General features: G+C 42.6%; 1 protein-coding gene across 3 annotated transcripts; it reads right to left on the minus strand.

Annotated features, from left to right (window-relative positions):
* Positions 1 to 168: 168 nt before the first annotated feature.
* smc5 (structural maintenance of chromosomes 5) lies at positions 169 to 27,974 on the minus strand. Of its 3 annotated transcripts, none has more exons than XM_014134992.3 (24): positions 27,747 to 27,974; positions 14,046 to 14,187; positions 13,807 to 13,859; positions 13,553 to 13,715; positions 13,290 to 13,424; positions 13,035 to 13,175; positions 10,957 to 11,118; positions 10,479 to 10,550; positions 10,109 to 10,364; positions 9,812 to 9,966; positions 8,640 to 8,753; positions 8,369 to 8,463; positions 8,121 to 8,253; positions 7,799 to 7,972; positions 7,318 to 7,487; positions 6,771 to 6,894; positions 6,537 to 6,659; positions 6,314 to 6,442; positions 6,118 to 6,213; positions 5,921 to 6,025; positions 5,485 to 5,604; positions 879 to 1,058; positions 690 to 785; positions 169 to 620 (listed from the first exon to the last, which is right to left on the minus strand). In XM_014134992.3, the coding sequence occupies exons 1-24, from the start codon at positions 27,899 to 27,901 to the stop codon at positions 489 to 491; spliced, it is 3,225 nt and encodes a 1,074-aa protein (XP_013990467.2). In that variant the 5' UTR covers positions 27,902 to 27,974; the 3' UTR covers positions 169 to 488. The 3 variants fall into 3 exon arrangements, with proteins under 3 accessions (XP_013990467.2, XP_045547389.2, XP_045547387.2); XM_045691433.2 differs by having other exon boundaries at positions 13,807 to 13,891; XM_045691431.2 differs by lacking the exon at positions 27,747 to 27,974 and adding an exon at positions 16,936 to 17,072.
* Between the last annotated feature and the right edge of the window lie 11 nt (positions 27,975 to 27,985).

Genomic DNA, 27,985 nt, shown 5'->3' on the forward strand with positions numbered 1-27,985 from the left:
TTGCCCTCAATGGTCTTTGATTGATCAAATTAGATACCTTTAGACAAAGGACCATTGATAGAATGGGGGGGGGGGGGGGGGGGGGGGAATCTTGTTGATTTCACACTGATGATGTCCTAAGAACTAGGCAAAGACCATTAGCTAAAAAAAATAAGTCTCATGCCCTGCTGACCGCTTCACATCAAGAACATTTAATCCACTATTCATTTGCTCAACCCAAAATAGAACAGCACTTGCATCTTTACAATTGACATGCAACTATTCTTGGAGTCATTCCAATCTCAAAGAAAACATTTGAACAATGCATATTGAACAGTATTTACAAAGTATCTATTTATTTAAACAGTGTATATAAAAACCCTAAATAATTTGTGCAAATGTGTAGGGGGAACAATACACAACCCCCCCAAAAAATGATGATTGTGTCAACAAATCTTTTCTGTCAAACCAAAAATGAGAGCTCAGAAAATGATGAACTGGTCATTTCACTATTTGCCCTTGCGGCGGACGCAGCGCCTGGTGAAGGCCTTCTCGTCCCATTTGTTGGGAGGCAGCATGTAAGGTCCGTTATGGACACACAGGACGGTCATCTCATCTGCATACTGGAGGTTCTGAAGGAGCTGGAGAAAAACACAAACATTAACCCACAACAATCACTAGTAAGTCACCACCTCTGCAGTGACACTTACCTTGGGTGTGATGAAGAAGTACTGGGAGGTTGTCTCCTTGCAGGCTGTCCGTACAACAATGTCAAAGACTCTCCTTTCATTGACTGGGTCCATACCCTGGATAGAATAGGAAGAAATAAAGCCTGTGTGAAGTCTGGATGTGCATGTGATTTTACCACTTAACCAGGCAGCAGTTGGTGTGTTACATACCTGGTTGATCTCGTCCACCACTCGGAAGGGACAGCGGTTGAGCTCTTGCAGGGCCATGAGGTAGAGCATTGTGGAGACACTGCGCTCCCCTCCACTCTGGTGGTGTGCTGTGAGCTCATGGAGCTGCGTGCTGCTACGGAATTTCACCCGGATACGGATCCCGTATTTATCATACTCCTCCTGCAGGGAGCAGACACCAGTAAGACAGACAGACAGACTTACTACTTTTAGGGTTGTCATGATACTGGATTTTCCTTGGCAAAAAGGGAAAGAAAGGAGACTAAACTATTTAGTCCTTAAAAAAAATAAACTACTGTATGTAAAATATTGTGTGCTATATCTTGGAAAAGATACGTGATTCTGGGTGACAACATATGGCTGTTTGTTTCCAACATTAGGACTGTTTTCCTCAGGAAATTCAATCCACTTCATGTTTTGTTTCTTTGCCACGATACCCCTGAGTATCACGATACTGGTTGTTAAAGTTCATGTTAAGTATCCTATTTCTGTTACTACGGGGCTATCACTCTGTTATTAGTGCACCTGCACAGGAGTCTCGTGGTTGATGAACCTGGCCTGAGTGCAATGGCAACCACGTAGTGTGCTAATACGGTTTAGTAAACGTTGTTAAACTGGAACCTAGTCGTTGTGTCACTGAGTTAACATTGGTAGCAGAGGATGGCTAATAACTACAATGTGCCACCTCGGTTCGACAAGAAGAGGTCGTATGAAAGATGGGAAAATGAACATGGAATCTGGACACGGGTTACTAATCTGGACGAGAAAAAGCAAGCACTTGTGGTATTATCACTCGAGGGAAGAGCGAGAGATACAGCACTGGAAATAACCCTGGAGGATTTGAACAAGGATGATGGTATGGGAACTTTGATTAGAGCACTGGATTCTGTGTCTCTTAAAGAGAAAGACCGTGCCTACGAGGCATATTCAAACTTTGACAGTGTTACTAGAGACATTTCGGTTGCAATGACGGACTACCTCATTGATTTTGAACAGAGGTACAATAGGATGCGCAAGTACGACATGGTTCTCCCAGATGCAGTGTTATCTTTCAAGTTGCTAGATACTGCCTGGCTGGATGGTAGGGAGAAACAGTTGGCTTTGACTGCGCTAACTTCTGCGTCAATTAAGTCGGCACTAAAAATAATTTTTGGTGAAAAGACGTCTGTCACGCCAATAACAGATGGAATGCAAGTGAGTGACGCAGCATATTACACTGAGCAGCAGAGGAAAGGCACCAACAAGTCACGTACTCAAGACAACCAGAAGAGGGCGCCATTTCCCGGCACAAATCCACTAGACAAATATGGAAGGAGATCAAAATGTGCTATTTGTCAAAGCACTTACCATTGGGTTAAAGACTGTCCTAAAAAATAAACAAGTTAAACTAACAGGAAAATGTAAACAGAGAGAGCAGTGTAACATTACACTGTTTTCAAACGAATCTGCTTCTGATACGGAGATCTTTATAGTTGAAGCCTTAGGCTCTTTTGTGATTGATACTGCATGTACACGCACAGTGTGTGGTGCAAAATGGCTTGATAGCCATGTCAGTGAACTAAATATGAAAGAAGTACAAAACATGATTGACACACCAAGCAACAGAGCTTTCAAATTTGGAGATGGGAGAATCGTCCATTCTACCAAGAGTCAAGATACCAGCAAAAATGGGTCAGACTAAGTGTCAAATTGAAACAGAGGTAGCCCTTACAGATATCCCCTTACTATTAAGCAATGCGTCTCTCAAGAAGGCAGGGGATGTACTAGGAAGTGATGTTTAAACAACCAGTGACCCTTGAACTTACTACCTCAGGCCACTATTGTGTAAACATTTTAGACATCAGAGTCCATGTAAAAATGAGATTCTGACGGACACAGAGCACATGGAGTGTACTACAAACGAGTCGACTGTCAAGAGTGGAAAGGACCGGAAGTAGTCATTGGCCAAGATGGTGTGGTGATATTTGTGAGGCACCATTGTCAGGGTGCATCACTCAAGGAAAGTAAATGATCAACAAGATGGAGGGTCTGTTGCTGACAATCAGCCTCCTAATGAAAAGGACAAAAAGAACACATTAACAGACACAAACCTACCAGATGCCACATCCAATGATATGGACACAAACTGACACAGGAAATGGAGCAGACACCTTCAACCATGCCACAGGTAATACTGTTGAGTGTTCAAATGAGGAAAACATTCAACAGCCACATGTGTTAAGACAACATGGTTGTTCCAATCTGAAAACTGGACAAACTGTTAAATACATGGACAGAAAAAGTGGTATTCTGCATACAGCAACAGTCATTGGACTAGCAGGATAAGCCAAAGGAAAACACCAGAACTGGTACAACTTGCATTACTCTGAACCAGCTACACTTTCTGGTACAACAGGGTCAGCTGACCTGTCACTTGTAGATCATCTCAGAATTGAACCAATGGGGAAAAAAAGAAAGAAAAACATAATGACATTCAAAATGATGTACTTGAAACAAAGGACGCATCATTTGACTCAGCTAAGCTAGATGAGCTCAGTAATTGGAGGAAAAATGGAGTGTTTGAGGAAGTCAAAGTCATTAGCCAAAAATGTCTCAAGGTGGGTGTGTACCCTTAAGAGTCCTTAACTGGAATAGTGCCAAAAGCATGTTTAGTGGCTAGAGGTTTTGAGGAGCTGGCTGCTAAACAACTCCCAAAAGACTCACAGACATGCGCCGCAGAGTCATGATGATGAAACATGTCACAAGTGGATCCTGCAGTCTTCTATTGGCTTGATCAAGACTGCAATGTGACTGGAGTACTTGCCTGTCATGTTGATGACTTTATCTGGGGTGGCTCACAGACCTTTGCTACAACTGCTTCCACACCTCAAAGCTGTTTTCCAGGTCGGCCGTGAGGAGCATGATCATTGTTATGTTGGCATAGAGTTTATTACAGTTGATGGAACAATACTGATGCAACAGGTGAGCTATATCAAGAATCTTCAACCCATCCACATGGATTCTTCAAGAGCCGTACAAAGGAATTCCCCTCTGTGGAATTGAAGCTGATCAATTGAGGTCAAAGATAAGTCAAATTCTATGGGTTGCTAGACAGAGTAGACCTGATGTAATGTTTGATGGCTGCAACTTGGCATCCAACAACACGTCACTGTACAAACCACTCATGAGGCAAACAAAGTTGTTCATAAACTGTAATCACAACAAGTGACTCAAGTTTCAGCATGTTGGAAAAGAGGACTCTGAAACCAGTTGTCTTCATCTGTAAGGTGCCCTAGGGAAGCATCACTGGAGGCACACAAGGTGGACATCTAATCGTGTTAATGGGTGACGGAGGAAGATTCTCACCGATCTGTTGGCAGTCAAAAAGGATCAGAAGGGCTGTCCAAAGCACACTTGCTGGAGAAACACTTGCTCTTGCGGATGGAATTGACAATGCTATCTTTCTTGCAACTCTGTTCTCAGAGCTTACCACTGGTGAGACAAAACGGCACATTCTACCTGTAGTTTGTGTCACAACTACTCCTTAGTTGATGCTGTGAAGTCAACCAAGTCTGTCACAGAGAAAAGACTTCGTCTTGAGATTAGCAGCATCAAGGAACTTACAAACAGAGAATCCAGCAGATTCTGTGGTCGACCACAAAGGAACAGCTTGCGGACTGACTAAAAAGGGCGCATCCAGTTTTGTGCGCCTACAGGCACTCAGTAATGGAAAGTGGCAGCTTGAGTAATACAAATAAAAACTTTGTCACACAACCCATTGGTAATGGGGGACTTGAATGATACTTGGACATTTAATTATGTTGTTGATGTTTGTCTTTAAAGAAAAGTGGGAGATTGTTAAGTTCATGTTGTAAGTATCCCTATATTTCTGTTATTACGGGGCTATCACTCTGTTATTAGTGCGGCAGGGTCTCGTTGTTGATGAACCCGGCCTGAGTGCAATGGCAACCATGTAGTGTGCTAATTCGGTTTAGTAAACGTTGTTAAACTGGAACCTTGTTGTTGTGTCATTTCGAGTTAACACTGGTATGGTGACAACCCTATGTGACTGCTACTAGAGCTCCCACAAACATCTAAGACACTCTGGCACCTCCCCCTTAGTCCAGGTGTTTGGCGTGCCTTACCTCGTTCTCTGAATGCAGGTCCACCTCCCCCTTAGTCCAGGTGTTTGGCGTGCCTTACCTCGTTCTCTGAATGCAGGTCCACCTCCCCCTTAGTCCAGGTGTTTGGCGTGTCTTACCTCGTTCTCTGAATGCAGGTCCACCTCCCCCTTAGTCCAGGTGTTTGGCGTGCCTTACCTCGTTCTCTGAATGCAGGTCCACCTCCCCCTTAGTCCAGGTGTTTGGCGTGCCTTACCTCGTTCTCTGAATGCAGGTCCACCTCCCCCTTAGTCCAGGTGTTTGGCGTGTCTTACCTCGTTCTCTGAATGCAGGTCCACCTCCCCCTTAGTCCAGGTGTTTGGCGTGCCTTACCTCGTTCTCTGAATGCAGGTCCACCTCCCCCTTAGTCCAGGTGTTTGGCGTGCCTTACCTCGTTCTCTGAATGCAGGTCCACCTCCCCCTTAGTCCAGGTGTTTGGCGTGCCTTACCTCGTTCTCTGAATGCAGGTCCACCTCCCCGGCACACTGCATGGAGCGGAAGAAATCACTGAACTTATCATTGATCTGCTCTACAAGTTGCTTCAGAGGATTCAGCCAGCGCTCCTTTGCCTGTAAACACACAGAGAGAAGTCTTCAGGAGGGAAACATCCCTGTAGAAGGCATCAAACCTAGGGTGTAATCATTAGTCCAAACAATTGCAAAACGGAAGGTTTTAAAAACAAGAGTTTCTTTTGGATAAATTCAAGTCCTTCCCCGCTTGGTTCCATTGGTTTCCATTTAGCAACAGAATTGGCGTAATGAATTCAAACATGCACTATCAAACACCGATTTGCTAGGCATTTTCAGAAGGACATTTTTTTTTAAAGCATTGAAATGATAGAATTGGCACAGACTGATTCACTGGACTAATCCGTCATTAGAGTACCTCTGATATGTTCTGTCTGTAGGTTTTCAGGGCATTGCTCTTCTCATCCAGCTCTTTCTCCAGGTTCTTGATCTCCTGCTCTCTCCTGTTGTACTCATCCACCACCTGGGGAAGAAGGGGGGGGGGGGGGGGGGGGGGTGTTACATGGTGAGGCAGAATCAATACGTGCACACGCTTTGAGGAGCCTTCCGACTTACATTCTCACTGAGGCCAGTGAAGCAGTCTGCCCTGGACCTCTCCTCATTCAACATGGCGTCTATCTCATCCATAGTGTCGGGCAGCTGGCTGAAGGCCTACAGAACACAAATGAAGAAATTCACAAATTAATGAATGCATTAAAACTGGTAGAATGAATGGAGGACTCCGTGTGGAGTTGTGCAGTACAATACTGACCGTGTGTAGGTCTGGGGGTACAGCACTCTCCCCAGGGTCCATGTTGCAGATCTCCCTGGCCCTCCTCATCAGGCCCTTACACATCTCCAACAGACGGGCCTTGCGCTGCTCCAGCATGGCACACGCTTGCTGAGAGGGGAGAAGAAGAAACACACACACAGTGAGTACAGATTACAACTTACAGTGTGTGAAATTGTATGCGTGTGCACGAGCGTGACCTGACCTCTAGGACCCTGAGCTCAGCCGAGCCCTCCCTGCAGTCAGTCTCCAGCTTGGTCTTCTCTGCTGTCATGCCCACGGTCTCTAGAGCCATGTAAACCTTCTCCATACTCAACTTAGCCCTCAGCTAGAGACAGAGGGAAAAGCGAGAGAATGATAAAGAGAGACTTAAGGCAGTCAGTATACACCACCCAGGTTCTGTGTATCTGGAGCCTTCAGCATTAACCTGTGACTGTACCTTCATGTGGGCCATGAACTCAGCCACAATGGCCACCTTCTGGGAGTTGACTGCTGAGATCTGGGCCTTGGTCTCCTCCTCAGCCTTCTGTAGGTCAATGCCCCCCTGCTCCATCTGCCGAAGACTAAACACAAGAGGAAATGGTGTGCAAGATGCGAAAACAACAGCAGCAGACCACGTGTAACCACCCCAGCCTAGGACTTCCACATCCAGCTTCTTCACCGGCGGGATCGTCTAAGACAAGCCACCCGACAGCTAATGAAACTGGGAGCATCTGTCTGTAATAAAATATAATTCTGAAACAATCATTCTGATTGGCTGCGCACCTGACAGTCATGTGAAATCCATAGATTAGGGCCTAATTTATTTAAATTGACTGATTTCCTTATATGAACTGTAACTCAGTAAAATCATTGAAATTTAGATTTGCATTTATATTTTTGTTCAGTATATTAAATGTTATCCCCCCCACATACTCAAACAACCTACTATTTAGGACACAAGTATGGGTATTCGGACACGGCCTGTGTGTGTGTGTGCCACCCACCTGTCCTGCTTGGTACTGATCTTCTGTTCCAACTGTCTCTTTTTACCCTTCATCTCTGAGAGCCCCTTCTTCTGGGCCCGTAGCTCATTGTCACAGTGATCCAGCTTGGCAGTACGTTCCTGCATGGCGCTCATCTGGACATCGACGGCCTGCATGCTCTTTTCAGCCGTCTATGCATAGCCAACGGTTACACTTCATTTCCAAGCTGTAGTGTTATATCAGTGCTTTGCTAAACATCTGGTTATTACTACATCACTGCAGGTTATGCATGTCAACTTACATCATTGTGTGGCTATGAGTGTCTGATATCTCTAAGGTGTTAAGTCAAACTCTTGGAAAGTTCCCCTCCGGTGTAAAACACCAAATGTAGTTTATTGCTAGTGTAAAGGTGTCGTTTCAAATTCATCGCTTATTGGAAACTTTTTTCTCCAAGTGGGGGAGGTGCCTGTGGTGAATGCTTGACAGGTGTCTCTGGCCTCACCCTGATCTGCTCCTCCAGCTGCCGTTTCTCCTCGGCGTCCACGGCCATGGTGAGGTACTGGGAGGGCCGCACGGCAGAGTTACTGGTGCTAGTCTTGCCTGAGTAAAAGGACTTCTTCAGAGAGTACTTCTCCTCAGCTGTGTAAAGCACCTTCAGGTAGGGCTCCTCAATCACCTGAGACATATGGTCGAAGGATTAGAGTTTGGATCAGCTTACTTTCGATTCCAGTCTGTTCAGAAATCAAATAAGCTATGAAAATGAAGTATTTCGTTGACATTTATGACTCTCCATCCTCTCAGGCACTCTAGGGTATAAAACGTACCGTCTTGATCATGGCTTTGGTCTGGTCCGTTCCCACGGGAACGTCGTGCACCTTGTACTGGTTGCAGAGGTAGCTCATAACCTCTTCTGGAGCATCAAAGAGCTCTCGCAGGTACGCAAAGAACCCAAAACGCCTACAGACAAGAAAAGACAAAAATGCATCTTACACATTCAATACAACTGAAAGGGTTAGGTATAGGGTTGATACATTTACATTCCATCTTGGGACAGTACGAGAGGACTACTCACTTCAGAGACTCGATGGGTCGGGAGGGAGCCCGGGTGGCGCAGGATTCCTCAGGAGCGAAGACTGAATTCACCCTCAGGTTCTGGCTGTCACGCACCTGAGGACAAATCCATCATCAGAACTCTTACTGACGCACTTATTACTTTAATTAGAGCCTATAACTATGGCCTGGTTAGGTGGGTCACATAGAAAAACTCAGGGTCCTATATCATAACATACAGTGCAATGACTGAGTATTACTTTTCCTATTCTTTATCAGCAGGTCCGCCTCACCTCCATCATAAACTTCTCCATGTCTTCCCTCTTCTGGAAGACAAAGGCTCGCAGGTCATTGAATGGAATGTGGTTCTCCACGTACTTGGCATGGTGAGGGTTGCGGACACTAATCTGAAAAGAGCAGAACATTTCTTTCAAAGGCTACATTTGGGCTTTCAAATGATGTTTACATATCAGCCATACATACGGTTCTTCGAACCAAGTAGTCTTTTCATTAAAATGAAAAAAATCGAATCAAATAAAAAGAGCACCAGGAATTGAGCCCCACAGTGGAGGTGTCGTAATACCCTTAAAACAATGCAGTCAAATGGGGAATGGTTCCAATCATTTTTCACATAGGGAATTTTAGAAACACTTAAAATAAGGGCTGTGTTTCATGCAGGCTTACCACGGCGAGACGTTTCGATAACCATGGAAATCTCTCGGTCAAGGTTACTAATCAATATATTTGGCTCTATTTACTTAGATTCAAAAATGGTAATTAGCATCAAAGTAGACATCATGCAAGACTACAAATCCCTGCAAATCACATCTAGCTGACACCTTTGCTAACAGGTAGTGTCAATAAAAAAATAAAAACTCCACAGAATTGTCCATTTAAAGAAATGTAGCCAATGTATTAATTACTACATTTAGCCAACAAATACGTCATCTAGAGATTCTTATAGTTGCCTCAATTCAGCAGTCTTGTCCAGGTCATCATGGCATTTGTAGATCTTTATGATAGCCACATTAGCATTTCATTTTCGGGGGGTGTAAATACTGGCGAATATATTGATAAAAGTCCCCTTGTCCAAGAGAGATTTCCAGTTATCAAAACATCACACCAGGCTAAGCCTGCATGAAACACAGGCCTTATTTTAAGTGTTTCTAAAATACCCTATGGGAAAAATGTATTGTGGAAAAAACAATTGGAACCATTTCCTTGGACTGCTAGGCTCATACTGTGGTACTCTACTGTGGCCATTTTAGGATATTGGGGTGTAGAATGAAGCGTTAGTTGATAACGTATCAAAGAAAACTTCAAAGTTCAGATAGGTCTCCACGTAACAACAAAGAAAAGTAGGAGGGGTGCTTGACAATGACACTTCAAAGTATATGGAGAGAATTAGGCCCATATAGCCTTGACTATCCCTATAGCGTTGACAATCCCTATAGCGTGCTCTCACCACTAGCATCATAGGTTCATAGACATTGCCACTGAAGATGTGTTTGTTCTGCCTCAGCCACTGGATGGCAGCGTAGGTGTCCTTGGAGCGCCCTCTCAGCTTCTCCTCCTTGATTTTCATCATGTCATCCAGACTCCTCAGCCTGTTCTTCAACACTACAGGAAACAAGAAGAGTTAAGCTAAGTCAAATGGTACATGTAACGCTCCACCATGGTTAAAATGGTGCAGTGAGCCTCTCTGCCAAGACAGTTTGAGACCCAGGACTCCCCAGACCCTGTGTGTGGGTGTGTGTCTTACGTCTACACTCTCCGTTCAAGTTGTCCTTCTCTCTACGCATGTCGGCCTTTTCTCCCTCCATCTTTGCTTTCTCTTCCTGGATGCGCCTCAGCTCCGCATTCACCGCATTGATCTGCGGCGTCACGTCTGATTGGTCGCCTATGTTGGCCAGCTCCGCCCTCAGGTCGTCAATCATGCGCCGGGTGTTGCTGATTCGCTTCTGGCGGTCCGCCGCCTCCGTCTGCTTCAGGCTGAAGGCCTGCTTGATATCCTCAATCTAGAGGGATAGGGGAGGATCAAACTTATTTCATTTTTAAAACATCATTCTATTTCCATTGGTATCAATAAGGCAGAAATAGATAGATTTTGAAGAAGAAGAAAAGTGCCAGACCTCTCTGTGCTTCCGGTCCAGCTGGTCCTGTTTCTGTTTACACTTCTGAGAGGCCTCCCTGATGCTGACCGTCTGGAACACAACAAGGATGCATCACCACCACCAGTCTATTTAACTAGGCAAGACAGTTAAGAACACATTCTTTTTTACAATGACAACCCACTGTTCCCTGGTAAGCTAACTGCCTTGTTCAGGGGCAGAACAGTCAGCTCAGGGATTTGATCCAGCAACCTTTCGGTTACTGGCCCAACGCTCTAACAACTAGACTACCTGCCACCCCACACTGTGTTGTCTATAGGCTAGACAACACCGTGGTTCCCAAATGTCTTTGCAGTATCACCCACCAAGTAAATATAACACATTCTTTCCCCAGGGCCCAGTCTCAAAAGGCATAAGCTGCGACCCTGGAGCTAAATGGACCTCCCTCTCCCTCCATCCATCCATCCCAGTTACAAAGCCCAGGAAGCCAGTCTCTGACCTTGTCCTTCATCTGGTTCTCGATGGGCCTCAGCTGACTGTCGATGTGCTGGATCTTCTTTAGCATGGGGGCCTGGGACTCCCTCACGGTTTTCAGCTGCTTCTTGGCGTCCTCCCTTGACTTCTTCACCCCCTCCAGCTCCTTACGGGCTGTCTCATACTCCTGGAAAGGACAGAGGGTTGTCAAAGATTGTTAACATGAATGCTGACATAACATACTTACATATGCATTTTGTTTTTAACCTCTATGGGCTAGGTGGGACGCTAGCGTGCCACCCGTGGTGCACTCCATCAACAGCAGGTGCATTTCAAGAGCGGCAAATTTGAATCCAAATAAATGTCAAAATTCAAATTTTTCAAACATACAACTATTTTACACCCTTTGAAAGATAAACATCTCCTTAATCTAACCACGTTTTACGATTTCAAAAAGGTTTTACGGCGAAAGCATAAATTTAGAGTATGTTAGGACAGTACATTTACAAGAGTTGTGTGTAATGTTTTGTCAATTCAAAGACAGGGTCACCAAAACCATAAAACCAGCTAAAATGATGCACTAACCTTTTACAATCTCCATCAGATGACACTCCTAGGACATTATGTTAGACAATGCATGCATTTTTAGTTCTATCAAGTTCATATTTATATCCAAAAACAGCGTTTTACTATGGCATTGATGTTGAGGAAATCGTTTCCCTCCAATAACCGGCAGTCAAGTCAGCGTCACAAATTAAATAATTAAAATTAGAAAACATTGGTAAAATATTATATTGTCATTTAAAGAATTATAGATTTACATCTCTTGAACGCAATCAACTTGCCAGATTTAAAAATAACCTTACTGGGAAATCACACTTTGCAATAATCTGAGCACTGCGCCCAGAAAAATACGCGTTGCGATACAGACTAGACGTCATGTTGGGGAGATCTAAAATCGAAAATACTATGTAAATAATCCATTACCTTTGATTCTCTTCATCAGATGTCACTTCCAGGTATCACAGGTCCATAACGAATGTAGTTTTGTTCAAAAAAGCTCATCATTTATGTCCAAAAATCTCCGTCTTGTTAGCACATGATCTAAGCCAGCCGGACTTCTCGTCATGAACGAGGGGAAAAAATATATTTACGTTCGTTCAAACATGTCAAACGTTGTATAGCATAAATCATTAGGGCCTTTTTTAACCAGAACATGAATAATATTCAAGGTGGACGAATGCATACTCTTTTATAACGTATTGGAACGAGGGTACCCAACATGAACTCGCGCGCCAGGTGTCTAATGGGCCATCATCGTTCCATGGCTCTTGTTCGGTCAGATCTCCCTCCAGAAGACTCAAAACACTTTGTAAAGGCTGGTGACATCTTGTGGAAGCAATAGGAAGTGCCAAAATATTCCTCAGCCCCTGTGTTTTTCAATGGGATAGGTTTAAAGGTAATACAACACATCAGGTATCCACTTCCTGTCAGAAAATGTCTCAGGGTTTTGCCTGCCAAATGAGTTCTGTTATACTCACAGACACCATTCAAACAGTTTTAGAAAATTTAGGGTGTTTTCTATCCATATGTAATAAGTATATGCATATTCTAGTTACTGGGTAGGAGTGGTAACCAGATTAAATCGGGTATGTTTTTTTATCCAGCCGTGTCAATACTGCCCCCTAGCCCTAACAGGTTAAATGGTGGAGTACCTATCCATGTCCAGGCTCTTTTAACAAGCTATAAATTACTATAGGGTTGTATTCATAAGTGCACACCGTAGCAAAATGTTTTGCAACAAACCGTTTCCGCCACATTGTAAAGCACAGGCGTTAAACTCATTCCACGGAGGGCCGAGTGTCTGCAGGTTTTCGCTCCTCCCTTGTACTTGATCGATGAACTAAGGTCACTAATTAGTAAGGAACTCCCCTAACCTGTTTGTCTAGGGTTTCATTGAAAGGAAAAAACTAAAACCTGCAGACACTAGGCCCTACATGGAATGGGTTTGAAACCCCTGTTGTAGAGTGAATAAACTGTTTACGTTGGTGTGAACTAATAAATATGACCCATGTGTCACATGATCTCTCTATGACCACTCACCACCCAGGGTTTCTTCTTCTCCAGCATCTTGATGTTGTCCAGGTGTCTCTTCTTCTCATAGTAGCGCTCCACGTCGTGCTTGTTCCGTTCGTTCCTTTGCTTGAACTTCTCCAGGGCGCTGGCCTTCTCCTTGCACACATTCTACCAAACAAAACAGCTTACCTTAGAACTTACTCTCCCTGAGCCAAAAGCTTCTTTATAAAAGAAAAAACAACTCATCTTCATTTATCCAGAGCTAGAACTAACTGTTCTCACCTCCAGTTCCCTCTCTTTGGTGCGGAAGGTCTTGAGCTCGCAGTGGAACTCATACATCTCTGGAGGTCCCACTGACTTCTCTGTGGCCTCAAGCAGCTCAACCTTGGTCATCTTGGCAAACTCACCCACCTTCTCCTGCAAAGTCACAGGGCACAAACGGTGGTCAGAGAATTTGAAGTATGACATGAGCGGATCGAGTAAAAAAAACAACAACAAAAAACAAGTAAATGAGCAAGGAAGACAACCTCCAAGTTTACACTCACCTGTGGCAGAAACTGGCAGAGGTTGCTCACTTGGATCTGTAGAGCCTTCACCTCCTCCTCCACAGTCTTCTGGCTGGTGTGTTTCCCATTAAGCATCCACGTCGACTGGTTATTCTCCACATGGATCTCTCTATTGATCACCAGGTTCCCCTTGGCCTTGTGCCTGAAAACACAGGTAGGGTTCCCTCAATGTTTTTATACAAAGACAGAGGGAATCCATGTTGGCATTTCTGAATAATCTAAAAAAAACTTACAGTTCAATCTCAACTGATCCTTTGTTGCATCCACGCTTCACATACAGCCCAACCTAGTCAGAATATATCCAAGGTAAAATAAGTTCTGTCCAATAAAAAAAAAAGAAAAACTAAAAATACAAGTCAATATAGTGTGCCATATATGCAATAATGAAATCATTCAAAGGAAAGTTTCATGCTCTTGACAACATATCCTAAGTGTAGCTAGCTAGGACACTTATTAATAAATAGCCAACTACCTTGTCCCCTCTGCCCAGGATGGCAGTCTTTCCTGCCAGACCCAGACATATGGCACAGACAATACTGGACTTGCCAGTTCCATTGGCCCCCACAATCATGTTTAGGTTTGGTCCAGGGTAAACTATGGAGTGGTCGTAGGTCCTGTGGGGGAAGTAGAGGGGAGTGTGTCAGCTTAACTTAAGTACAGCAACTTTATTAGCCAATGTTAGCTAGTAGGGCTGACTTCATTTAGTTGACTGGTCGATATCTCGGTTGACCAACAGCCTTTCTTTAGTCGAGCAGTCTAAATATTTCACACCCGTCTCAGTGGACTAATCCATTGCGGAGGCCACGGGGATGGCACAGTCCATCACTTAGACATTGTATATGGTTCAATTATGTAAAAATAATGGTGCAACACTAATCAATCAGATATTATTTTATAACAAATAAGCTCTCACACATTGGATATGGTCACTGTAGAATTGTCGCCTTTCCTATGTTGCTATGTGCATAATAGCAAAGTTAACCAGCATATTGGGATTGAGAACAATGGGGTGGTGCAACAGCAGCAGAGACGAGGCAAAGAAACCAACTTAATTAGGTCTATAATCAATAGCAAAACTCTTAATGTGCCTGGCTTTATAAATCATCCATATATATTACCAGTCAAAAGTAGACACCTACTCATTCAAGGGTTTTTCTTTATTTTTACTATGTTCTACATTGTAGAATAGTGAAGACATCAAAACTATGAAATAACACATATGGAATAATGTCGTAACGAAAAAAGTATTAAACAAATCAAAATATTTTAGCTTCTTCAAAGCAGCCACTCTTTGCCTTGATGACAGCTTTGCACTCTTCACATTCCCTCAACCAGCCGCACCTGGAATGCTTTTCCAAGTCTTGAAGGAGTTCCCACATATGCTGAGCACTTGTTGGCTGCTTCTCCTTCACTCTGTGGTCCAACTAATCCCAAACCATCTCAATTGGGTTGAGGTCAGGTGATTGTGGAGGCCAGGTCATCTGATGCAGCACTCCATCACTCTCATTCTTGGTCAAATAACCCTTACACAGCCTGGAGGTGTGTTTTGGGTTATTGTCCTGTTGAAAAACAAATGATAGTACCACTAAGCGCAAACCAGATGGGATGGCGTATCGCTACAGAATGCTGTGGTAGCCATGCTGGTTAAGTGTGCCGTGAATTCTAAATCAAATTACTGACAGTGTAACCAGCAAAGCACCCCACACCTCCTCCTCCACAGTGGGAACCACACATGTAGAGATCGTCAGTTCACCTACTCTGCATCTCACAAAGACACGGCGGTTGGAAACAAAAATCTCAAATTTGGACTTGCACCAAAAGGACAGATTTCCACCGATATAATACCCATTGCTCATGTTTCTTGGCCCAAGCAAGTCTCTTCTTATTGGTGTCCTTTAGTAGTGGTTTCTTTGCAGCAATTCAACCATGAAGGCCTGATTCACGCAGTCTCCTCTGAACAGTTGATGTTGAGATGTGTGCTACTTGAACTCTGAAGCACTTATTTGGGCTGCAATTTCTGAGGCTGGTAACTGTAATGAACTTATCCTCTGCAGCTGAGGTAACTCTGGGTCTTCTTTTCCTGTGGCGTTCCTCATGACAGCCAGTTTCATCATAGCGTTTGATGGTTTTTGCGACAGCACTTCCAGAAAGTTCTTGACATTTTCCGGATTAACTGACCTTCATGCCTTAAAGTAATGAACTGTCATTTCTCTTTGCTTATTTGAGCTGCTCTTGACATAATATGGACTTGGTCTTTTACCAAATAGGGCTATCTTCTGTATACCAACCCTACCTTGTCACAACACAACTGATTGGCTCAAACACATTAAGGAAAGAAATTCCACAAATGAACTTAACAAGGCACACCTGTTAATTGAAATGGATTCCAAGTGACTACCTCCTGAAGCTGGTTGATAGAATGCCAAGAGTGTGTAAAGCTGTCATCAAGGCAAAGAATCTCAAATATAAAACAATTTAATTTGTTTAGCGATTTTTTGGTTACTACCTGATTCCATGTGTGTTATTTCATAGTTTTGATGTCTTCATTATTATTCTACAATGTAGAAAATAGTAAAAATGAAAAACACTGGAATGAGTAGGTGTCCAAACTTTTGACTGGTACTGTATCTACAGAAATAAGACAGATCTTGCTTTGGGTGCCTGTTTAATAGCCTACTGATTCCATGTGCGCCGAGCGTCACGCAACGGCAAAATGTTGGATAAAGCAATTTTACAGTCGGCTGTTTTTAATCTTTGCTATGCTGTGATTAAGGCTTCACAATTTCTCATTCGAACAGACTGGTATTACATATTTAGTGTTGTTTACATTGATCCAAACAGGAAGAAAAATAATATTGTAATCTAACAGCACCCGTTTGTCACATGTGGACCCGAGGAAGAGTAGCTGTATACATATATATATATACATGCATACATACATATATATATATATATATATGTGTGTGTATGTATATATACATCCACATATATACACATACATATGTGTATGTATATATATACATACATACACACACACACACACACACACACATATACACACACTACTGTATCAATAAATCATTTGTTCATGCCATCACACGACACATTCATGCTTTGAAATGCAATCAAGCGTTTCAGTTTCAAAAATAAGGTCACTTTGAATAATTAGCCTAAACAAATAAACTGCAATTCACGAATGCATGCAACTGTTTTTAGCCTGCTGTAATAAAGGATTTTGATATATTTTCCCCCCATTAGAACAGACTCTCTGGTACACTTATTGGTGTTGTTTACTGTTCCAAATGGTCCCCCAAAAAATTATACTGTAATCTAACAGCAACTGTTTGGCACACAATACTCACGCATTGCTTGCTCATATACCCTCCTTTTTCTTGGTCTCCAGTAGTTTCCACAACTAAGGCAAATGTCTTCCACAGATCTGACTTCTCCTTTTCCTCTTGAGCAACCAGTAAACATTTGCCAGTTTCAAGTTTCCACATCCTCCGTATCCATTTTGCTGTCACGTGTTACTGTGTTCGGAGTTTGTTATAACCAATTTATTTATGTGATTATGATAGGCTATAGGTCAGGCCCTATTGGTCACATGCATGCGATGCTTACATGTTTCATGTAAAGAGAGCAAGGGCTGGGAAGGTTTTCCTAAACAAAATAGGGATTTCGGTAACAGAACATTAGTCAGAAATAAGTAAGAAACTAAATGGCTGAAATTATGTTGCTTCAGCACGGGCAATAAACACTTGCTGTGGTGCCTTTTCGCTGCAGTAGGGAGGAGAGAACTTGCACCAGTCACACAGGCACTCGCTGTCATTTATTTTAACACAGTGTAACCATCGGGTTCTTTCTTCAGTCATTTGTGTGTCTTAATTATTTAATCAAACAGCGTGCTTAAACCATCAGACAAGCTCAGTGCATCTGTAGTTGATTTTATTCAAACACAGGGTGTGTCTATATATGGAGAAATAAGGTTCAACATTTTGACCAATCGATTGGTTGAAAGAACAGGACACCTCACAACCAAGATTTTTAACTAGCCTTGGCAACAATACAACATCCTCTGTCGGACACATGCAAATTCAGCAACATTTAGCTACCTAGCTAGATGGTTACAAGACTTGGTCACAGATTATTTATTATAATCTTTGACTCGGTTGTCCATGTCCAAGTAGGCGTCTCTGCAAAACAGTAACATCTCCCAGCTAGCTAGTCTGATTAATCAGGCTGCAATATATCATGAATTGGTTTATACAGCCCGAAACTAATGTCTGCAAAATCGTGTATATGTTCCATACAAGTCCGAACGTTGAATAAGCTGCTCAAAATGAGACAAAACAACAGGACACTCTTATTTACCCGACTTTAGAGAGCCAGTAGTTCTGCACCAAGGTAAAGTTATATTGGATATACGTCAAGGGTTCCGGATAGCACAGACCGATTTTGCAGTGACAACAGGTTTGTGGTGTCAGTCTTCCGTTTACACAGTGACAGGCAGATCGCTAATAAAATAAAATACTTTTAAAGTGAGAATAGGAATTGGTCTGAAGCCAAGAAAAGGAAATTCACGATGTCATGACTGTCCTGTGAGGATGCAAATAGATCAGATCAGCTTTGCAATAAATAACTTCATCCAGACCCCCTCTCACCCACGGGGACCATTCTACTGCTCTTTTCAAACCATCGTATTTCCGCTACTCTCATCAGCCCACAGGGAACCATCGGCACGGCTGGCCTGCCTACCTTCAAAAGAAGCGTCAGGAGCGAATGGAAGTAGAATAAACTCTAGTTCTGTTCAGGACTACACGACAAGTCACCGGACGACTGCAGAGGAGAACAGTAGAAGACGGGTGGGGACCCCTTTTGGACAATCAAGAGCCCGGTTCAGAGAGGTGGTTCAGAGAGGTGGCACGGTTCAGAGAGATACACAGCGAACCAAGGCATTTTCCACTAGAGGTCGACCGATTAATCGGAATGGCCAATTTCAAGTTTTCATAACAATATGTATTTTTGGACGCCGATTTATGAAATTTATTATTATTTTAAAAATGTTTTAAAAAATCTTTATTTAACTAGACAAGTCAGTTAAGAACGCATTCTTATTTTCAATGACGGCCTAGGAACGGTGGGTTAACTGCTTTGTTCAGGGGCAGAACAACAGATTTTTACCTTATCAGCTCGGGGATTCAATCTTGCAACCTTACGGTTAACTAGTCCAACGCTCTAACCACCTGCTTTACATTGCACTCCACGAGGAGCCTGCCTGTTACGCGAATGCAGTAAGAAGCCAAGGTAAGTTGCTAGCTAGCATTAAACTTATCTTATACAAAAACAATCAATCAATCATAATCACTAGTCAACTACACATGGTTGATGATATTACTAGTTTATCTAGCCTGTCCTGCGTTGCATATAATCGCTTAGGTACACGTTGCTCCAACCATAAACATCGATACACAAGTATATATTTTTAAACCTGCATATTTAGAGGAATATTGCCTGCTAACATGAATTTCTTTTAACTAGGGAAAATGTGTCACTTCTCTTGCAAACAGAGTCAGGGTATATGCAGCAGTTTGAGCCGCCTGGCTCGTTGCTTACTGTGAAGACTATTTCTTCCTAACAAAGACAGCCGACTTCGCCAAACGGGGGATGATTTAACAAAAGCGCATTTGCGAAAAAAGCACAATCGTTGCACGATTGTACCTAACCATAGACATCAATGCCTTTCTTAAAATCAATACACAGAAGTATATATTTTTAAACCTGCATATTTAGCTAAAAGAAATCCAGGTTAGCAGGCAATATTAACCAGGTGAAATTGTGTCATTTTGCGTTCATTGCACGCAGAGTCAGGGTATATGCAACAGTTTGGGCCGCCTGGCTCGTTGCGAACTAATTTGCCAGAATTTTACGTAATTATGACATAACATTGAAGGTTGTGCAATGTAACAGGAATATTTAGACTTAGGGATGCCACCCGCTAGATAAAATACGGAACGGTTCCATATTTCACTGACAGGAAAAACGATTTGTTTTCGAGATGATAGTTTCTGGAATTCGACCATATTAATGACCTAAGGCTCGTATTTCTGTGTGTTATTATGTTATAATTAAGTCTATGATTTGATAGAGCAGTCTGACTGAGCGATGGTAGGCAGCAGCAGGCTCGTAAGCGTTCATTCAAACAGCACTTTTGTGCGTTTGCCAGCAGCCCTTCGCAATGCATTTTGCTGTTTATGACTTCAAGCCTGTCAACTCCCAAGATTGGGCTCGTGTAACCGATGTGAAATGGCTAGCTAGTTAGCCCGGGTGCGCGCTAATAGCGTTTCAAACGTCACTCGCTCTGAGACTTGGAGTAGTTTTTCCCCTTGCTCTGCATGGGTAACTCTGCTTCGAGGGTGGCTGTTGTCGATGTGTTCCTGGTTCGAGCACAGGTAGGAGCGAGGAGAGGAACGGAAGCTATACTGTTACACTGGCAATACTAAAGTGCCTATAAGAACATACAATAGTCAAAGGTATATGAAATACAAATCGTATAGAGAGAAATAGTCCTATAATTCCCATAATAACTACAACCTAAAACTTCTTACCTGGGAATATTGAAGACGCATGTTAAAAGGAACCACCAGATTTCATATGTTCTCATGTTCTGAGCAAGGAACTTAAACGTTAGCTTTCTTACATGGCACATATTGCAATTTTACTTTCTTCTCCAACACTTTGTTTTTGCATTATTTAAACCAAATTGAACATGTTTCATTATTTATTTGAGGCCAAATTGATTTTATTGATGTATTGTATTAAGTTAAAATAAGTGTTCAGTCAGTATTGTTGTAATTGTCATTATTACAAATAATTAAAAAAACAAAAATAAAATAAAAAAACGGCTGATTTAAAATCGGCAGCGGCTTTTTTTTTGGCCCTCCAATAAATCGGTATCAGCGTTGAAAAAAAATCACAATCGATCGACCTCTAATTTTCACGTAAATACATTCATGATTTCTTACTCCAAGTGGGCGGCGGTTCGTGTGTAAAGTATAGGAGTGCTGTAAGTGAGGGTAGTTTCTAAAATGTACCAAAGTTAAGTGTCTCGCCCTCTCCATGTCTTTTGTAACAAGCAGCCATATTGTCATCAGTCCGCTAGGGACCTGTTAACGTATTAAGTGTGTATGTTAATCTTGTGTTACCATTTAGTTAGCTAGTAAATAAATAATTAAACCAATGTGTACTACTGAATCATAAGTAAGGCTCCGGTTTTTGCAGATGCAAGGTTACGACTTTTCAGAATGATATGATACGAGGTTATGATAAATAAGTTGACTGTTTATAGATGTGATAGGTAAAATACCTTTGAGTTTAATAAATCATCTGGGAGACGGTAACTAAAGAACCGCTCTCGTGTTGCCCCAGATTCTAATTAGTTAATTTTTACCTGATTAATAAAAAAAATAAAAGGGTAACAATTATCCATAGTTGATTAGATAAGTCTTCAGATTAATGTTAAAAGTCACGACAACGAGCACCACCATGCCAATTCCACCAATGCTCTAACAAGATTTTCCAGCACACAGCTTTGACCTACTACAGTAGCTATGTTGGTATTGTACTTCTAACTATGTGTAGTTGCTTAGGATTCAAATCCTTCTCAAAACAGCCTAATTCATACTCTTCAGAGGGATAATTAAGCAATAAGGCCCGAGGAGGTGTGGTATATGGCCAGTATACCATGGCTACAGGCTTTACTGGTATATACACGCACACAATACATGGCCAAAAGTATGTAGACACCACTTCAAACTTATGGATTCGGCTATTTCAGCCACACCCATTGCTGACAGGTGTATTAAATTGTGCACAGCCACGCAATCTCCATAGACAAAACATTGGCAGTAGAATAGCCGTACTGAAGAGCTCCGTAACTTTCAACGTGGCACCGCCATATGATGCCACCTTTCCAACAAGTCAGCTCATCACATTTCTACCCTGCTAGAGCTGCCCTGGTCAACTGTAAGTGCTGTTATTGTGAAGTGGAAAGTCTAGGAGCAACAATGGATCGGCCACACAAGCTCAGAGAATGGGACCGCCAAGTGCTGAGGCACGTAAATATAGTCTGTCCTCAGTTACAACTAGTGGTGTAACGGACCGATGTTGATCCGTACGGATCACCCCACACGGTTCGGCACGCATGTGAACCGCGGATCAATTGCAAAGTTTAACCATCATAGTGTGAAATAGTTTTACTGCCGCTGTTACTTTTTTAAAGTAACAATTCCCTAAATCCCGATGCAGAGTTGCAGTGAAAAGACACACAAGACAGATGCGTGCTGTGTTTTACTCTGAAGCCTGATTTGATTGTTTTTAAAAAGCAGTTGTTTACTGTTCACGTGAAAGGGGCATGTTGAATCCCACCGAATCAATCCTGCTCGCATTGCAAAAAGCTAAGAAAAAAAGGTGGAGGAGCTGAAGAAATGGAAAAGCCTCCTGCTTCATTTAAGTCTCATGTATGGGAGCATTTTGGCTTCCCTGTCAAACATGACGGAAGAAGGGTGGTAGACAAACACCATTACGGCGTGTAGGCATTGCGCCACAAGAAAGCCGTATAAATCATGGAAATACATCGAGCATGGACACTCATTTAAAGCATCATCACCCTGGTGTGTCAGTGATGGGAGCCAACTCAGCCAAGAGACAACAACTTCTCACCGCAGCATTTCAGCAGCCCTTTGCTGCAGAATCAGATCAGACTGAAGACATCACCAAATCTAATCGGGATGTTTTATGCTGCAGACATGAGGCTCTGTTGTGGAAAACAAAGGGTTTAAAAATATGGTGAAAGTGCTTGAGCCACGCTAGGAAATCCCCTCGCGCACCCACCTCAGTATGAAGATCGTGCCAGAGCTTTATGAACAGGAAAATATCCAAATTGAGCACTGAAACTGCACCATCTGTGTCCATGATCCTAACCTCTGAAAACAAGGATTCTACAATCCATGGTCCCAAGTGAGGAAGACAGCACCATCACTAGAGATGTCAAGGCTACCATTAGAGAGGACCTGAACCCCAGATACCCCCTAATGTACAGGACTACCTTCATAGATGTACTGCACTGGATCCAAGGTTCAAGTCCCTGTCTCACCTAGACCCTGCCCTACACCGGAGGACATACAGTGATCTCACCACTGAGATTGTGGCCACCGAGGTAAAAAAATAAAAGTGAATTACTTAAATAATAAATATACTGCAGTCTAATCTTAGTCTATGCTATTAGTCACCCATTTTGGATTTGGAATAATAATGGCTTTTATAAAATGTTATTGCCACAATTATAGTTCTATGAAATATGACAATAAATAGTTTAATAGAGCGAGTCATTTTTTCTGCAGGGTCAAGCCACAGAGCCGACAGGAGGCAGAATCAGAGGCATCATTATCCACAAAATAATTTGGCCATGAAGGGGCTTTTCGGGGAGACCTTTGCAAGCAAGAACACAGGCAAGATGTTTGCCAACACCATCAAAGAGGAGGTGGCATCCTACAAGGCAGCAAGCGGCATTCCAGTGGATGGTGATCCACTGGCATGGTGGAAAAGCAATGAGTGTAAATACCCTAACATTGTCATGATGGCAAAGACGCTACCTGGCTGTGCCTGGCACTTCAGATCCTAGCGAGAGGGTGTTCTCCACAGCAGGGGACATAGTGATTGCAAAGGGGCTCTACACTCTCCCCAGAAAATGTAGACATCCTCATCTTTTTGAAAAAGAATTTGAAGTTAAGCTCAGGTCTGCTTTGCTTACTTTACTTTTTTTGGATGATGTTGACAGGCAATTTTTTCATTCATTATTGTTCAAAGGAAGAAGGTATCATGCCTCATATTGCACTTTAATTTAACAATTGAGTATTGAATATTTTATTTTAAGATTTTACTGAAACACTTTAAAGTTCCTTGCTTTAAGTGTTCTTTAAGTAATAAATGGAATGCAAAAGTTGTCCCCCTTTTTTCTTTGATGATCCTGAAAAAAATGATCCGATCCGTTACTTAAAATCGGGATGCGATCCTTAACGTGAGTTTTGTGAGCAGTTGCACCACTAGTTACAACACTTACTACAGAGTTCCAAACTTCCTCTGGAAGCAACGACAGCACAAGAACTGTTCGTTGGGAGCTTCATGAAATGGGTTTCCATTGCCGAGCAGCCTAAGACCAACATGCGGAATGCTAAGCGTTGGCTGGAGTGGTGTAAAGCTCACCGCCATTGGACTCTGGAGCAGTGGAAACACGTTCTTTAGCAGTCTAACGGACTAATCTGGGTTTGGTGGATGCCAGGAGAATGCTACTTGCCCCAATGTATAGTGCCAACTGTAAAGTTTGGTGGAGGAGGAATAACGGTCTAAGACTGTTTTTCATGGTTCGGTATAGGGCCCTTTGTTCCAGTGAAGTGAAATCTTAACGCTACAGCATACAATGACATTCTAGACAATCCTGTGCTTCTAACTGTTGCAACAGTTTGGGGAAGGCCCTTTCCTGTTTCAGCATGACAATGTCCCTAATTGCCCAACCTCACGAATGCTTCTGGCTGAATGGAAGCAAGTCCAAGCAGCAATGTTCCAACATCTAGTGGAAAGAAAGCCTCCACTCTTCTTGGAAGGCTGTTATAGAGTTGGTCCCCCCCTTGCTGCTATATTATTGCCCATGATTTTAGAATAAGATGTCCGATGAGCAGGTGTCCACATACACTACATGACCAAAAGTATACACACACAGCGCCTTCAGAAAGTATTCATACCCCTTTTTCCACATTTTGTTGTGGTACAGCCTGAATTTAAAATTTAGATTTAGTGTCACTGGCCTACACACCAAACCCCATAATGTCAAAGTTGAATTGTTTTTAATGAATTAAAAATGAAAAGCATAAATGTCGAGTCAATAAGTATTCAACCCCTTTTATGGCAAGCCTAAATAAGTTCACCTCCGTACCTTCAGGCTCTGATCAGTCCCTACACCCAAAGAAGGGCACTGCGTTCATCCACCTCTGGCCTGCTCGCCTCCCTACCTCTGCGGAAGCACAGTTCCCGCTCAGCCCAGTCAAAACAGTTCGCTGCTCTGGCACCCCAACCGTGGAACCATTTCCCGCACGACGCCAGGACAGCGGAGTCAATCACCACCTTCCGGAGACACCTGAAACCCCACCTCTTTAAGGAATACCTGGGATAGGATAAAGTAATCCTTCTAGATGTACTACTGTAAAGTGGTTGTTCCACTGGTTATCATAAGGTGAATGCACCAATTTGTAAGTCGCTCTGGGTAAGAACGTCTGCTAAATGACGTAAATGTCATCTCTGTACCATAAAGACAATTATCTGTAAGGTCCCTCCGTCGAGCAGTAAATTACAAACACAGATTAAACCACAAAGACCAGGAAGGTTTTCCAATGCATCGTAAGGAAGGGCACCTATTGGTAGATGGGTAAAATAAATATAAAAGCAGACATTGAATATCCCTTTGAACATGGTAAAGTTATTAATTACACTTTGGATGGTGTATCAATATACCCAGTCACTAGAAAGATACAGGCATCGTTCCTAACTCAGTTGCCAGAGAGGAAGGAAACTGCTCAGGGATTTCACCACGAGATCAATGGTGACTGTAAAACAGTTACAGAGTTCAATGGATGTGATAGAAGAAAACTGAGGATGGCTCAACGTTGTAGCTACTCCACAATACTAACCTAAATGGCAGGGTGAAAAGAAAAAAGCCTGTACAATATAAAAACAAATCCAAAACATGCATCCGGTTTGCAATGTAGTGTAACTCAAATACATTTGTTAGTAGTCAAGGAAAATATTACTAGCAGGTTGTATATCACAGCTGGCCTGGTACATTGTTTACTGCCTCCATTCGGGATGCACCGTTTCAGTGTCAATGACTCGATATTTTGGACAAAAACTGACAGATGTAACTAAGGCTGGGAATGTCAATACAATCAAACTAGCAAGGGTAATGATCACAAGTCAGTCATAACGTTGCTAATAGGCTAGCGCACCCATTTATGTAGCAAGCTAAAAACACAGAGCCTAACGTTAGCTAGATAGCTAGCTGCTACGAGGATATCATGTAATTGGAGGACTGGGGTGAGTGACAGAATTTCCCCCCCCTCATATTTTTTGGTGGCTAAACACAGCAAGATGCAGGTGTCATTTGGTTAGCAAGCAAGAACTTGAACATTATCCAATTAGCATATCTCTTGCCTTCACAAATTCACTCTGGCTATCTACTCCGATTTCAGAGCACTCTTGTCTGAGTGTGCCAGAGCGCAGAATAACATATGAATTTACAAACGTGCAACACCCGCTGAATATGACTGGTGTCAGTAAACGTAGGCACAAAAAATATTAGTCATGAACGCTCTAGATAAGATGTAAACAGCCTAGCTAACCAGCTCTGCTAGGGCAGGTAAAATGGTCAGAGTGAGGTGTTCGCTCATTTGTGTCTGGAAGTGGCTAGCTTGAACTTTAACCAATCAGCTTCGGTGGTTGGTTGGGACAAGGATGCATTGGCAGGCAAGCTGCAGAAGGACGAGTAGGCTAGAAATCCCCATTGTTTATCAGTGAAATTTTGCTGGCCAACTAGCTGCAAAAAATTGAGAGGGTTTAGCTAATGTTCCTTTGTTAGAGTTAATCATCACATCTTGCTCTGGCTAGCATTAGTTACTTATCTTGTTGATGTGCATAACTGAGGGAGAGAGCCTACCTTTTCATGGTTGTTTGATCAATAGGACTAAAGTTCACAAATGTAAGAGGACTCCCATGGTATTGACAGATCGGCAGAAATACATTGTGTATTTTGGCGAATGCTTTCTAATGATCTAAAGTCACATTGTTGCAACTGCCTGTAAACACACAGTCCACTTCAAAGTGAATGATGGCAGGCCTGTGTGGCAAATAGCTTGTTTGCATAAAGGCCTACTGCAGCTCTGATCAGTCCTGGCCAAGACAGATATTTTTATTTATGGCAGTGTCTATTAATTGGCCAAACGCAAGGTTGCTTTCCCACTCTATATTGCTATAGAATTTTCACAAATGCCTTAGTATACAAAATTACCAAATATTCCAAAAATGTCTGAAAATGACTGTCGCTTTTTAAAGTGTAATATTCTTCCTGGGGGAGTAGATGAAGAGATTTTAATAAGATTAAAAGCTGCAAAATGCTGTCAGTTCCACTTTATAGTTACCTGAGGTAAAGCTTCAAGGTTTATGTGGGTAAATGTAATTGTTAACAATAGCGAAACCGGCATTGTGACGCAGAACAATTGTCTCGGAATAGAATGTTCGGAATGAGTGTTGGTGCCACCGCGCTCAATAGAACTAATAAGAGTTGACAGGGTGAAAAATATCCTAAAATATGGCCTGCTTTTTCGCGATTACTTCGAAACTACGGCAAGCAGTTGGGACATACGGTAATATTATGAAACTGGGCTCCATGGCAGATGCAATGAACTAGTATAAAAGAACGCTTTGTTAAAAATGTCGTGCCCAGCCTACTCTAGTCTCCTTTTAATCCGACGTCTAGAATTTGAGCTAGGAAGGCGCAACAAATACCACGATTTAAAAATTCAATTGTTAACGACCCTGTTAAAATCCGGTGAGGTTCTCGGTAATGGACGGCTCATTACGAAAACGTGTGTTGTGTAACTAACAACAAGTTGATTTGCTTATGTATCGATATTAGTGTCATATCGGTTTAGATATTAACGTTAGAGATTTGAATTCGACAACACCATCGTCGCGTCAAACAGGTTGTCAACTATCTTCCGACCTATTTTCCGTAAACAGGAGCTTTAACATGGAAATATGGCCGTGTCGGAACCCTAACCCTGTAACTTTGTTTTTTGGGGAAATGATTTCTCGACGATATGAAACATACCGTAAGCAATGCGTGTTAACGCGTTTAATTAGCGCGGGCGTCGGGGATCTACGACTCTCACCGCCAGAAGATACGAGTCAATTGGCGCTAAAGGTAACGTTAGTTAGCACATAGTACCCCCATTCATAGACGCTGCTATCTAACGTAAATTGCTATCACGCCGTAATAGCTAGCTAGCTTTTTGCTAGCTAGCTACCTAGCTAGCGTGTTTGGAAACATGTTACAGTTGAGTTGACTTACAGGAAGTTTTGCATTGTGATGCGAATTATGGATCCTTCGACAAATCCAGACACCTGGCCATCTCCAACGGTACCAGAGGACGAACCTGCTCCATTATTTGAAGGTTGTGTGTTCGTTACGTTACTTATTCGTTTTTTCTTGCCCGCAGAAGCCATGATGCTGACTTTAAACTTTGAAGATGTGCTAGCAGTCTTTCAGTGGAATTCGCGCGCCCAGTATGGACGGTTGTCGATTGATGA

This window comes from Salmo salar, chromosome 01 (assembly GCF_965601325.2).
Source record: "Salmo salar chromosome 01, fSalSal1, whole genome shotgun sequence".
In the NCBI taxonomy this organism is placed as follows: Eukaryota; Metazoa; Chordata; class Actinopteri; order Salmoniformes; family Salmonidae; genus Salmo; species Salmo salar.

Bases quoted from the DNA above. Each gene is read 5' to 3' on its own strand.
- smc5 (XM_014134992.3), bottom strand. From the start codon at position 27,901: ATGGCTTCTGCGGGCAAGAAAAAACGAATAAGTAACGTAACGAACACA. The intron at 13,716-13,806 runs GTAAGTTTTTTT...CTGTGTTTTCAG, and splicing joins GGATCAGTTGAGATTGAACT to GCACAAGGCCAAGGGGAACC. The intron at 9,967-10,108 runs GTAAGACACACA...TGTTTCCTGTAG, and splicing joins CTTGAACGGAGAGTGTAGAC to TGTTGAAGAACAGGCTGAGG.